The 12947-nt window shown below is 43.7% G+C and overlaps 1 protein-coding gene across 2 annotated transcripts in view; it reads left to right on the top strand.

The window, feature by feature from the left end:
* Positions 1-12947, top strand: part of ARIH1 (ariadne RBR E3 ubiquitin protein ligase 1) — a 65541-nt gene that overhangs the window by 47299 nt on the left and 5295 nt on the right. For both annotated transcript variants that reach the window (XM_032990382.2, XM_042803847.1), the window contains exons 6-11: positions 393-459; positions 1632-1738; positions 2263-2305; positions 3443-3514; positions 11787-11917; positions 12016-12073. In XM_032990382.2, the coding sequence (XP_032846273.2) occupies positions 393-459; positions 1632-1738; positions 2263-2305; positions 3443-3514; positions 11787-11917; positions 12016-12073 (478 nt within the window). The remainder of the gene's footprint in view (positions 1-392; positions 460-1631; positions 1739-2262; positions 2306-3442; positions 3515-11786; positions 11918-12015; positions 12074-12947) is intronic.

Genomic DNA, 12947 nt, shown 5'->3' with positions numbered 1-12947 from the left:
AGGGGTTTCCTATAAAATGCACTTGTTTAATGCGAATTAACTAATGAAATTGTTCTGTTTCTTGGGCTCTTCCAGAAAATGTTTTTAAATACAAATCCCTGTACCAAGAGGTTCAGTTCTTTTGAACTGCATGAGCTTTCTGTATGATTCTGAAGTTAATATTACAAGTTACATACAATATTTGTAGTTTTCATAGTAATATAATAAATGATCTATATTAATAGAGAATAGGATCTATATTAATAGAGAACAGGTAAGTACAAAACAGTATCCACAAGTGTAGAAGGAGGAATCAAAACCGTTTGTGTCTCTTAACTTACTGGATACGTATGGAAAAAAAGATTTTTTTTTTCTAGTACAGTAATTTTTCTCTATTCCTTCCCTTTCCACAGGCGTCTGATCACAGATTCCAAGGTTAAATTAAAGTACCAGCATTTAATAACCAATAGTTTTGTAGAGGTGAGTTTTTATTAGGAATTTTTAGTGGCTTTTACATTGCTTTTGTCTTGTGTATGTACCAAACCAGAGAAGTGCGGCTTGTTTATGTGTAGAGCAAGACTTTTGCAAAGTCTCTAATCAAGTGTGACTGCAAGTTAGAGGCTTTTCCAGGGTTATTTTATAGCCCTTTTAGTTACAAGTATAGTTGTAGGAAAATAGTAATAAAAATGTGCAGAACAAAAGATCTAGAGGTAGAGCAAGCAGCTGTAGATAAAAAGAATGCAAGAGCTGTTCAATATATAGGTTCTGAGGAGTACTTAATATTTATAGTTCTTGAATGTTACCTGAGATACTTCAGCTGGAAAACCAGGAAACATTATTGTGAACAAGAACATGACTTAAACATTTGTTGTGTGAAGTAAAGCTGCAAAATTGCTTTTAGCAAAATACTAATAGTTTTGCAACCCCAAAATTAAACTTGGAGAAAGGTGCTTTGGAAGACTTTTTTTTTTTTCTACTGTCCCGATTTCCCAGTTCATGTAGAGACCAACATATAAGTTGTTACTGGGATCAAGCTTTTCCTTGTTTGAAGTGGGTTGTCTCTTTCTGGTTTTGTTTTTAAACGCAACGCTGAAGCTAAGCATGTGTTGCAGACTGAAAGACTGACAAAAGTAGCTATGCAGACCCATATCTGGCTGCGGTAGAGCAGAAACAGGCAATGGGATGGTGTTCAAGGGATCTTAAAAAGTGGTGCTTGTATAAAACTGGTGTGTGTGTTTCGTGAGCAGTTTCAGAAAGGCTGCTTCAGCAGTGGAACAGAGACGGGAGTCACAAACAGCTTGACAGATGCTTTTTTCAGGGGAAAGCCTCATAGCTTCATATTGTTCATGTATTTACTCTGGCTGAGCTACGAGGTCAGCAGAAGTGTTTATGCTCCTCATCTTTCATAAGAGGTCATTTGACAGTGAAGACTTGACTATATCATATTCCTGCTTTCCTTCGGTAGAAAGTAGATGCTTAGATTGAGGAGAGAGCGCTCTTATTGCCGAGGGCTGGTAAGACAGGAAGGAGTGTGACTGAAGGTCATGGTTGAAAGGATAAAAAAGGGATGAAGGGCAGGTAGTGTCCTTGTGCAGCATCCTTTTTCTAGTATGTTGTGTTTGTTTTTTTTTTTTTTTTGCTTTATTTCATAGTGTAATCGACTGTTAAAATGGTGTCCTGCCCCAGATTGCCACCACGTTGTTAAAGTCCAATATCCTGATGCTAAACCCGTTCGCTGCAAATGTGGACGTCAGTTTTGGTAAGAACTGTCAAGTAGAAGATGTTGGCATTGCTTTTTACTTACTACCTTGAGAGAATGTATTAGTATGTATTCTGTAAGTCTTTATATGGGGATGTGGTTTAGATGGTGGGAGAAGCATGGGGTGGGTTTCAAATGGTAAGCTGGGATTAGGTACAGCTGGTCGCAAAGCCTCTTACTATGTAGTTGTTTCTCTCTGTGTCTTGGGCGTCCTTTGACATGGAGACAGATCCAGCTTTCACTGCGAGATGGCTGTCAGCTGGCTGGTTTCAGATTTTAGTTGAGGTTCTTGACTGCAGGCAGTGTAGAGAATCAAAATGCATTGAGATACATACTGCTCTGAAATGGCCGTTCAGGGATTTGAGGGTTGGAAGTTTTTGTGACGTGTATAATGTTTCCTTAGGACTGGCTTTGGTCTTTCAGCCGAACGACCCAGAAGAAAAATTCCACGGTGTTAACCTAGTTACAGAAAAGCATAATCATCTGCCCTATTTGCTTATTTTCCCTTTCTTATTCACTTATAGCTTTAACTGCGGTGAAAACTGGCATGATCCTGTTAAATGCAAGGTGAGCTCGTCAAAGTTGTTTTCTAAATGCATGACTTGAAAAAGTTTAAAGTCAATTTATGTGGAAGACAGAGAAATGAAGCACGAGCTTTTAGGCTGTTCGCATCAAGAAGCGTAGTAGTTCACCTGTTTAGGTGATAATGTGAGAATTGGTGAAATAGTTCTGGGTGCCTTTAGGATGCCTCAGAGTTGGACTTGTGAAGGAACAGTGCCTCAGCCAGATGGCAAAATATCTGGAGGAGGAGACTGTTACAGCTGTGACCCTCTGCAGAGGAATGAAGGTGCTTCAGGAGCGAACGCTTCGCTTGAGAACAAGCATCCCTGGACTAGGCGTTTCTGTAGGTGTTCGGTGCTTCAGCAGGCTTGTGATTGGTCCTCCTGGAGCAATTAATTTGGTCCTGGGATCTGCTGCTGTGCAGTGAACCCTAGAAATGCTCATGGAGTTATCAAAAGCTGTAATCAAGCCTGGGATCCTGTGGCCCGTGCAGGGTCACAGACAGCCATGTTTCATGCCTTGGGGAGAGCGCAGCCTGTGTTCCTCGTGATTAGTGGGAAAAAAAAAAAGCTTCCTTGGGGAGAGGGGAGGGAAACCTCACCGAAAGTTTTGTGTGGTTTAGCTGGTCTTTCCAGGCTAGATGTGGTCAATTTATTATCTAACAGGTGGAAGCAGTCTTTTGCTTTTATGACTTGCATTCATTTGATAAAGCCGTGTTCTCAGTAATGTTTTGGTTTTTTTAAATAAGAAAAAAAGCATAAGGTGGGCATTGCAAGCCTACGAAAACACAAAGCTGGGCATCACAGAAACTCTGCAGTTTTGGCAGATCACTGTTACAACGTCCATATTATTTTGGAGTCCCATGTGAAGTCTGTGTTGATTGAACTTAAAACTGCAAACCGATTGCTGAAGTGTTTTGTTTGAGGGGCGTGATGGTGCTTGCTGGATTAGGATGGTGCTGCAGGAAATGTCTGCAACGTAAATTAGTTGTTGTTTGCACTGCTTTCCAGCACCAGCACCTCTCCCCACTCCATATTCCCATGTGGTTCTGTGTACCTTACCTTAATGTAAGCAGCTGTCTTGGGAACATTTACAATGCCTCCATTTAAATCTAACTCTCTTCTTTCTTCATTTTTCTAACAGTGGTTAAAGAAATGGATTAAAAAGTGTGATGATGACAGTGAAACTTCCAATTGGATTGCAGCAAACACAAAGGTGAGGGATTTTCTCATATTTTATAAAGACTTACCAGATGAAAAGGACAGCCTAATTTCTCTGTACTAGGATTGTTTTTTCTGTTGCATGTCATTAGTTCAGAGGAAGCCTTAAAATCCACAGTACACTGAAGTACTCTTGTTTGAAGAGCAAATAGGTGTTACTGCCTTGAATCAGGTGAGGTTCTTCAGGTTAAGTGGAGTTTGCTCTTGGAAGAAAGAGTTAATTGGAGACCCAAAGGAAGCTCAAGTGTTAAGACCTTGGGCTCCTGTCTGGTGCTGATGGCTTCCCTAAGCAAATCTGTGCCTCACTCCAAGTGTGTGAAACGTGTTAACACCACCCGTGGCTTGATTTGGCTGTGATAATTTACATCTGCCTTTAAATCCCCTGGGCTGGCCTCTTGAGGAGTTGTTCATTTCCGCTGGGCAGGATTCCAGATAGAGACTGGCAGAACAGCTGTTAAGATTTTATTATGTAAATGTCTTCGTTTTAGCTAGCCCAACTTTGCCTGAAACTTCAGCATTCGTTCAGTTTGGGAGGAATTAAAACAAAGGTTGGCATGGTGGCAAGAAAAGAAAAGCAGCAGATGCCATGGGGGGGGTCAGGAGCAGGCCTGGGCCTCGTCACTTCTGAGCCAGGAGGGTGGAAGAAAGTGGGGAGGGTGTGAAGAAATGGCTGCTTTGTTTTCTTAGCTCTGTTGTGTAACTGGTTAATGGTATTGTTTGCAGCGGTGGCTGCTTCTTTCTGGGGCTGGCTGTGTGTTTTTCATTGAACTGGAATGTTGCATTATGGTGAAAGCAGAAACACCCATGAAGCTGAAATGCACAGTTAAAATCAGGCTGAAATCGTGCAGTCTGGGCCGCTTCTTCCTGTTTTGTGGACTGAGGCTTGTGTGGTCCCTGCTTGGAGGCTGAATGTTGCTCAATGAAGTGAACTTGGCTTTTTCTGAGGTGGGTGTGTTCAGAGATGTATTGCGGCTCGAGAACTGAACCAGATTTGTTCCATGTTTGCTTGGTCTTCAGGTATTGCTGGTATTAAACCTGAGGAAGAGTAGCCGAATAGCTTGGAAAGGGCTGAGCGTAAGCACGTGCAAAGCAGCTTTTAGCCTTGGGTATCAAATATTTGGGATGTCAGAGAGGCCGCAGCCCTATTTTGCCTGTAACAGAGCCCTGGGGAGCTCTACAAGGAGCTGCCTTGCCCCTCAGGGCTGTGTGATCTTGGTGATGGCCTCAGGGCTCCCCATCCTCTACCTCCCCCTGCCTCAGCATGTGCTGCTGAAGACCAGGATCTGAGCTCTCTGTGCTGGGTTTGGTTAGGTTCAAATGTTAAGCTTTCCCTTGCTGGTTTCTGTGCCCATTCAAAAGGCTGAAATGGTATACGCCTATGTTATGTAGACAAAACATGAATAATATGCCACTAATGCTGGCTACTGGAAATAGGAAGCTACTTGTCTTTTTTTTTTTTTTTCAGACAGGAAGATAGATGACTGTTTCTGCAGCTTACTTGCCCAAAGACTTAAGTATAGACAGAAATACTGTAAGGATGGTTGTCCTTTTTTTTTTTTTTTTTTTTTTTTTAATTTAACCAGGATCTAGACTTTGTCAGGTAGCAGCCATGCTAGTGGTTGGGCTGTTATTTAAAGCATAGATCGCACTCTCAGAAATACTGTTGAATGGCTGGAGTGAGAAGACTTTTTTTTTTTTTGTGGGAAACACCCATCCAGAGGACGGTGAGGAGGTGAAATGAGTATGGCCAAGCCATGCTGGCAGCAGCCCAGCTTATCTGTTAGTTCCTGTAGTCTGGTGTCAGCAGCAGAAGAGCCGTTGTCCTTGAACATCACTGTCTAAGCTACTTCCTTTAATACCATATGAGACGCTCCTACAGCAAGAAAATACTTTGGAGCCCAGGCTGTACAGCAGCAACAGGAAGAAAAATAACATCAGGGTAATTACACCAGACACTTAAGCAAGCCAACTGTCCTGGAGTCTTATGGTATCCATATCAATTGAATTAACCGAAGGACAATATCGCAATTCTTCTCTCTCCAAACTAACGCTAGATTCAGCTGAGGGGAAAGTTGGCAGGAAACGTAACCCACCCCTCCTAATGATCTCTGCCTTCTTGTGGGCAGCAAGATGGGGAAGGTGGTAATTTCACACTGCTATAATGCTGAAGCGTGAGCAGTGCCGGCTGCTGGAACATGTGCAATCGGAGCTTCGCAGCCTCTGGAGAACCGGATCGGCCCAGAGCTGCGGGGCTGCCAGCCACCACCTCCGCTTGCCTGAACCGCCTGCTGGCCTCTAGCCAGAGGCACGGAGAAACCCAAGTGCCCGTCTGACAGCGACACAGTCCTGCTGCTGTTCAGAGAGAAACCCAGTAAAATCCTTACCTGCCGTGGCGTGAAGTTGTAGCAGTACACCGGGATAGGAATTGCACAGTTAAGAGTGCGCACACGTCTGTCCTTACTCTCTCTGCGCTGTTTCCATCAGGAAAACAGGGCAGTCGTGTTTGGGGAGGGATGTCTTGTTCCTTCACAGCTGTTTGCTTCAGTGACTGTAAGTCAGAGCCTAAATTCCATGTTGAATTTCTTCATTATGAAGAACCCAGAAGGGAATCAGATCAGGTACCATCAGAGGCAAAAATCCCCGCTTTCAGCAGGAGAAACTCCAGTTGCTACTACGGTCTCTGTTGCTGTTTCTAGCTTTTGAAAAGTGCTTTCTCGAGTCTTCCAAGTGTGATGCTGAGCAGCAGTCAGGGAAGAAAACTTCCTGTTTTACCAAGATGAAGGTATGAGGGAAAATTACCATACCTCCTGGAACGTGGGCTTGAAATCTGGGTAATCCTTTGCAGCAGGAGAATGAGATACACATTTGTTCCAGCTTGCCCTGGGAGACGACAGAATAGGAAAGGAAAATTAGGCAATTGTTGTATGAGATAAAAGTGAAGCCCAGCTGAATTTGTTTCCATTCACAAACGGGAATGATGTGATGCATTTTTTGATTATTTATGTAGAATGGTCTGAATGAAAAATGGGGGGATTTGAGTAGTGAGTTCTGTGGTTTCCTATTTTTGTTTATCTATTTTGCATTCGTTTATTTGCACTTAGGAGACCTGCACTAAATTCTTTCTACCTGTATGAAAGATACAGCCCTTGCAGCAGTGTGTGCTGAAGTAAATGACCTTTTACTTAAGATACTTTCACATACAAGTCCAGCTTAACTAAATTAATTTAAATTTGAGATAAGCCACTATAAGTTCTTTATCAAGCCTTTGATTCTCAGTCTTCTTGCAGAGAAGGGTTGAATAGTCCAAGGTTTCACATACTTTTTTCAGTTTGTTGCACAAACTTGGTTCTTAAGTAGTCCCTTTCTTGAATTAAACTAGGCGGGTTTCAGGTGTTTTGGTTCATGTGGCTTTGGGAATAAAGAAACGACATAAATCCATTAGTTTTGCTAAGCAGACCTTCAAAGGAGTAAGAAACACAGAAAACTTGGATTTGTGCATTTATTTTGGGCTCTTAAGGTGTATCAAGACCGCCTGAAAGGATCCTAAAAGGAAGAGGAGAAACTGGTTTCAAACCTGAGTTTCAGTGATGTTAATCTTTCTGCATCTTAAAATTCTAAAGAACAACAGAGATGCTAACGGTGCTGGTCTTCACCCCAAGGCACTGTTTTTTGGTGTGTGGTCGTGTTTGATCGGTTTTGTTGTTGCTGTTTGTTTGTTTTTGTTGATTTTGTTGTGGATGATTTTTGGTTTGTTTTTTTAAGGCAAATTGGCATTAATAAAAGTTGTTCATCTGATACTAAAAATGCCCTTGCCTTACCGCTTTTGGCTCTTGGCATGTCACCATCTCGTTATCGTCCAGACTAGACAGGGCTTGAATGCCTGATATATAAAACGGGCTGATTTTCTTCCTCCAAAAAAGCTATTGGCCATTTTTCTCTTCTAAGCGAGATAAAATGGCACGAACCCAGTTCTCTTCCTTTTCAGGTCACTTTTTAATGTCTGAACATGTGTTCCCTCTGTACTTTCTGGAAGTCCTACATTTGTTCTAACGCGTGGAAATTCTGGCAGCCTGCTAGATCCTCCCCAAGCCCCAGCGTCGAACTTTACTCTTTCATTTCTCACCAGCACAGTTTCGTGCCAGAGCTGTGAACAGCATCTTTCCTAAGATGTCAAAGTGCCATCTCTTCCTCTCAGATGAGCAAGTGTTTAAAATACCCTGCTTTGCTCAATGACTCTAGATGTTGTCATGGTGTACTATTTTGTGCTAACCGTAATTAAATTCAGCATTTTTGGGTTTTGTTGGAACGCATTAAGAAATCCCTGTGGTGGTTGAGGATTTTTTTGTTTGCTGTTGTTTTTTTTGTTGCTGCTGTTTTGGGGGTTTTTTTGTAGGATGGGGTCATAGGTGAACGCATCGCTGTGAATGTGGCTGGGAGGCTGATGTACACCAGTTACCTTCAGGAGTTCTAGCGAGGACTAATCTGTTTCACCTGCCTGAAGTGTGAAATATGTTTCTATTTAGCCTCCTGTTCATAAAACAGCAGCTGAGGTTTATCATGTTTTATGTACACGCAGCCTTTTATGACAAAACAGGGATTGTTCTCCTTTGCCAGGTTTGCCCGGGCTTTTGTTTCAAAGTGCAGCGTGTAAGCACAACACGGAATTGTTTAGAGTGGAACAATGTTAATGAGGTCACTTCTGCATCGCAGCATGACAGATAACGTGCAGAATAATCTACCGGTTTAGTAATTTGATTTGCTGGCTATTATGTTGTTGCGTAGCCGTAATTCTCAATAAGATCTTCCCTTCCTATCCTCCTTAATCTATAAATCTCTCCCACTCATTGCGTTGGTGGCTTGAGTAGTTGCTGCTTTTGTCTCTTCACTGGTGTTCAGCATTTCTTTAGTATGTTCTTATCGTGGCTTTTCCTTAATTTTTAATAATATTCAACATCTACATTTTTGCACAACTTCATGGATCTGCATAGCTTACTGTGTAATCTGTCTCCCCTGTGCTTTGCTTGACAAGCATATAAAGGCTTGAAAAGGATGGCATTCCCTGTAATAAAAGGGCTGTAATTAGGGTTTTTTTGTTCTAGTTTGCATCCCAGGGCTGGAAGCCCTAAGCACCATGCAGTACTGAGACTGAAGAGCCTGGTTTCATCCTCAAAGACAGGAGAGCAGAATTTCTGTGCTCCTAATCGAGCCTGGCTGTGGGTGAGGATGGCCCCACATCCTTGTGGCGTGGACGTGCCCCACTGCACCTCTCCAGCTTCGTAGGTCAGCTGGGAACTGTGTCTGTCTTCTTCCAGTTGTGGGATTTTCGTAAGCAGGAGTGATCGCTGCTGCTGTTTGTTGGATTAGCTGCGTCTTCCACCGCGGCACGCGGGTGTCAGCATCCCATCAGATGAGGTGTGTTTGGAAGAAACTACGCAGCTCCGCGACCACCATCTTCTCCTGAAAATTCTGCTCCTTGCCGTGTGCCCCAGGGTCAGCATTTCAGGGAGAGGGGAGCTGTGTTGTGATGTGACAGGGGTGCAGCGCCACTGTTCGTACATACCAGCAAAGTGTGCCCAGGCTGATGAGCACGTTGAGCAGGGATCGTCACGGTTGTGGAGGATATTGATGAGAGAAACCTAAATTTGGGTCCTGAGGTGTCGGTGAAGGGTTGAAAGAGGGAGGAAGGCTGCCTGGGAAATGAAAATAGATACTGCACTGGGTATTGTGCTCAAGGGAGAGACTGTTTGTGACTCTGAAGTTCACAGAACTGCATTGAGTGACTAATTGGGAACGCATTTACCTGGCTGAGTATCCATTCTGTGGACAGCCCAAGAGGACTCACTGATGTCCCCCCAAGACAGGCAGGAAGGGAGCAACCATGCTTCACTTACTCTGTTTGCATAGTACAAACACAGGTGATGGGGAGGAAAGCAGATCTGGAAAAATACCTTTATGTGCGTGCTTGCTTACTGCTTGAATCCATCAGAGTAACAGCCAGCCCCAAAAAACCTGAACCAAGCCAAATAAGCGGTGAGCTAGCACGCAGCGTACTGACAGGGCACAAACATGGGAGGAACAGTGCGACTGCAGAAAGAAACATTCATCAAACTACTGGAGTAAGTAGTTCCCCAAATCTGGGGAGTCTTTTTATTTACACGACAAACTTGGCCTTCTGGTTAGAAACTGAACTTTGTCCTCTCACTCAGGGCAAGCCCCGGTTGTGACCTGTTGATGGGGTGGAAATGCTGCCCCTTCTTGGCTGAACGGGAGGGCGTGCTCTCCAAACAAGTGCTGTAATAGCATCTCCTTTCAAAGGAATGCTCAGGAAAACCTTGCTGGTTGTGTGGGATGTTGCCCATTTCTGCCCAGTCCTTAACCCTTCCCCTTCAGGATCGGGCAGTAGGACCAAAGCAGCACTTTGAAGAGGAAGAAATGATGGCAGCACTCAAGCGGAGTGCTCTGCCAATTGCTGGGGAGAGCAGAATCATTAAATTATTTATGTTGGAAGGGAACGTAATGTTGTTCAGCCCCCTCGGCTCAAAGCAAGGATAGCCTCAAAGTCAGGGCAAGCTGCTGTAATGAGTCTTATTTTTCATTAGTGTTCAGGTCTGCAAAGTTGCAATCATCAGGAAGCGAAACTAGCTGAAAGCAGTTTAATAATGTTGGCCAAAAAGAAGTTGTGGTCCCTCACATCTCCTCCCTTGTCTCTCTTCCCTTGTAACCTGCTTTGCCTTACTGCAAACCTCCCTCCCTGCAGCAGGAAGCACTGTGTCTGACATCGGGAGACCACGTTGGTCGTTAACACCTCTGGAGCAATCTTCTGAGTACTACCTGGTGTGCAAATTTTCCTGTCTCTTACAATACAAATAGGCAAACTCGTATGAAAATGTAGTAATATTTGGGACGCTTGGAGTGAATGTACAAGAAGGTGTTGGTTTGTGTCCTATATAAAAGTAGCAGTTGTAGACCGATTGAACATAATAGTTTCTTCCTTTATTGAGAGTTTATCTGAATGCTGGAACAGCAAAGGGTTGCTCTGGTTAATAACTGGTAAAGATGTGTTCCTAACTGGGGAGGGGATTTTATATTCTTCTGACCCAAAAGCTGCAGCTGCTTTTACATACGTGAGTGTGGATTACTTGTTTGGATGTGTTTGCTATTGCCTTGCAGATAAAACTGGCTTCTTCAGAGACTTCATAAATGCTGGTGTGGTTGTGTGATAAGCTGGACTGAGGAACTGAGCCAGGCTAAAATGTTTTTGGTTTTATTTTTTTTCCTCTGTACTTGCTTGATTTTAACCTGATGTGTTCATTGGCCCAGCTCTTGCGCAGCTGTGTTGTGTCCTGGCACAGGAGATTTGCCACAGGGACAGGAACAAGTGGCAGAAGAGCTGAACAGGCTTCTTTCACTTGTAGAGGCAGCTTAGTATATTCTTGCAACCTTGGCTTTGTGTACTCATTGGGATAGTACAGGAATAATCTTTTATGCTTTACGTGAGTTGAATATCATTTTAGGAAGTGACCATATGCTGCTGATATATGATATTGGTGTTATAAAAACCCAACCTATTCCCCAGAGATTTCCTGGTGCAGTGCTGCTCTTTGATAATCTCATATTTGTGAAAGACCTCACACCTGAAAGGGAAAAGCCCCACGTGGGCTTTTGTAGAAAAGTCTTCAGTGAGGTGTCGCATTAAGGGGGGAAAAAAAGGGACCTGATGGGAAGTGTGGAAATGCCCTAGGAGAGAAGGGTCGTCTTAGCTGACAGAAGCTTCTTTGAAGCACGCTAGATTCTTGCTTCATGTTGTCAGATATTTTTGGGGATGGCATTTTAGAACTGCAGGTGTCTTAGATTGATAACAGCATGATATCGGCTCTCTGTTAGGCATTTTTCAGTTTGAGTGCTGAAGTGGACCAAACACTTGATGGTGAGGAAAGCCAGATATCTTCCCCTGGGATGTTACAGACCATCAGTGCTGCTGTGATTTTGAAGAAGGATCATGAAATTACCCATCCAGTGTACCACTATGATAGCAGCATAGATAAAACACGTAATTCCTTAGGGTTTATTGCTATCTAGCTGCTCTGGCTTTGGAAATATTTTCAGGCCTGGCTTGGAAGGGGATCTCTGTGATCAAAGGGAAGCAGTAAACTGTGCATTTCACTTGATGTGCTGTCTCTTACTGCCACGGGAACGATTCTAACTTGTCAGGACTGCTGTGGGCTCTGTGCTTTCCCTGCTAACAGCATTCTCTGTCCGGTGAACAGGAATGCCCAAAATGCCACGTCACCATCGAGAAGGACGGGGGCTGCAACCACATGGTCTGTCGGAACCAGAACTGCAAAGCCGAGTTCTGCTGGGTGTGCCTGGGCCCCTGGGAGCCCCACGGATCTGCCTGGTGAGTTGAGGAGCGTGCCTTGCTGGGAGGCGAGTAAGCCGTGGTGCAAACGGCATTGATTTGGGCTGAAATCTGTGGAATCGGTGTCTCTCTTACAGGTACAACTGTAACCGCTACAATGAGGATGATGCAAAGGCAGCAAGGGATGCACAGGAGGTGAGTCCATAACCTTTGGCGGTAAGGGAGATCAGCAACCCTGTGGTGTGCTTTCTGTAAACCTATCAATCAGCTCTGAAGAATTTTTTTTTTGGATTTGGGCATGAATTCAAAAGACAGTTAAGTTCCCCCGCAGCTTTGGACTCTTGCTTCGTGCCAGAAAAAAAAAAAAAAAAGACGTTCAAAGCCACTTTAACCCAGTTTGAAGGACATGTTAACTCAGTTGTTATCTGTCATGCTGCCTTGCCTGTTTTATAGCAGCTCTTCACATGAAGTCATCATAACGCCGTGGGTCTGAGACAGCAAGCCTCATGTCCTTTGTAAAATGCTCTTTACTGCAAAATTCTTAATGCGAGTCCTGAGGTATTTAAACACAGCAGACCTTTTGAATGTGAAGAAAATAGGCTGCTGTCATTCCAATAGCTCTATTTGGAGGCTTGACATAATAAAGTTGCAGGTGAAGTTGCAGCTACATTAAACTGTTTTGTGAATGTGGATAGAGCCTAAACTCTTTTTAATGAGGCAGGATTGCATGCTGTGTGCTGCAGCTTGCAGAAATCCCTTTCCTGCACCTCTGTTAAGGTACTGTTATAGCCAAGAACCAAAGTATTTCCTGCAGCCCCTCCTCCTGCAGGTAGGGATGACGTTGGCTGATATGTGCTACCTTTTGTACATCCACAACATACAAGTTTAACCATGCCCACGTTGTCATTTTTTTACAGCTGATCTGTCAGTGAGAAGAAAATAAGGTTAATGGCTGTGTATTGAGTCATCTTGGTTCTCTTGTGCTACTTAGCGCATGGCGTCTTTTCCCACTCTATAATCAGTGTGGCCTAGGCAACCTAATGTTGCCCTCTTAACACGAGCACAGTAA

This window comes from Tyto alba, unplaced genomic scaffold, assembly GCF_018691265.1.
Source record: "Tyto alba isolate M040663 unplaced genomic scaffold, T.alba_DEE_v4.0 Super-Scaffold_41, whole genome shotgun sequence".
Classification (NCBI taxonomy): domain Eukaryota; kingdom Metazoa; phylum Chordata; class Aves; order Strigiformes; family Tytonidae; genus Tyto; species Tyto alba.
The sequence above is the reverse complement of the archived record's forward strand: the minus strand, read 5'-3'. Positions and strand labels throughout refer to the sequence as shown.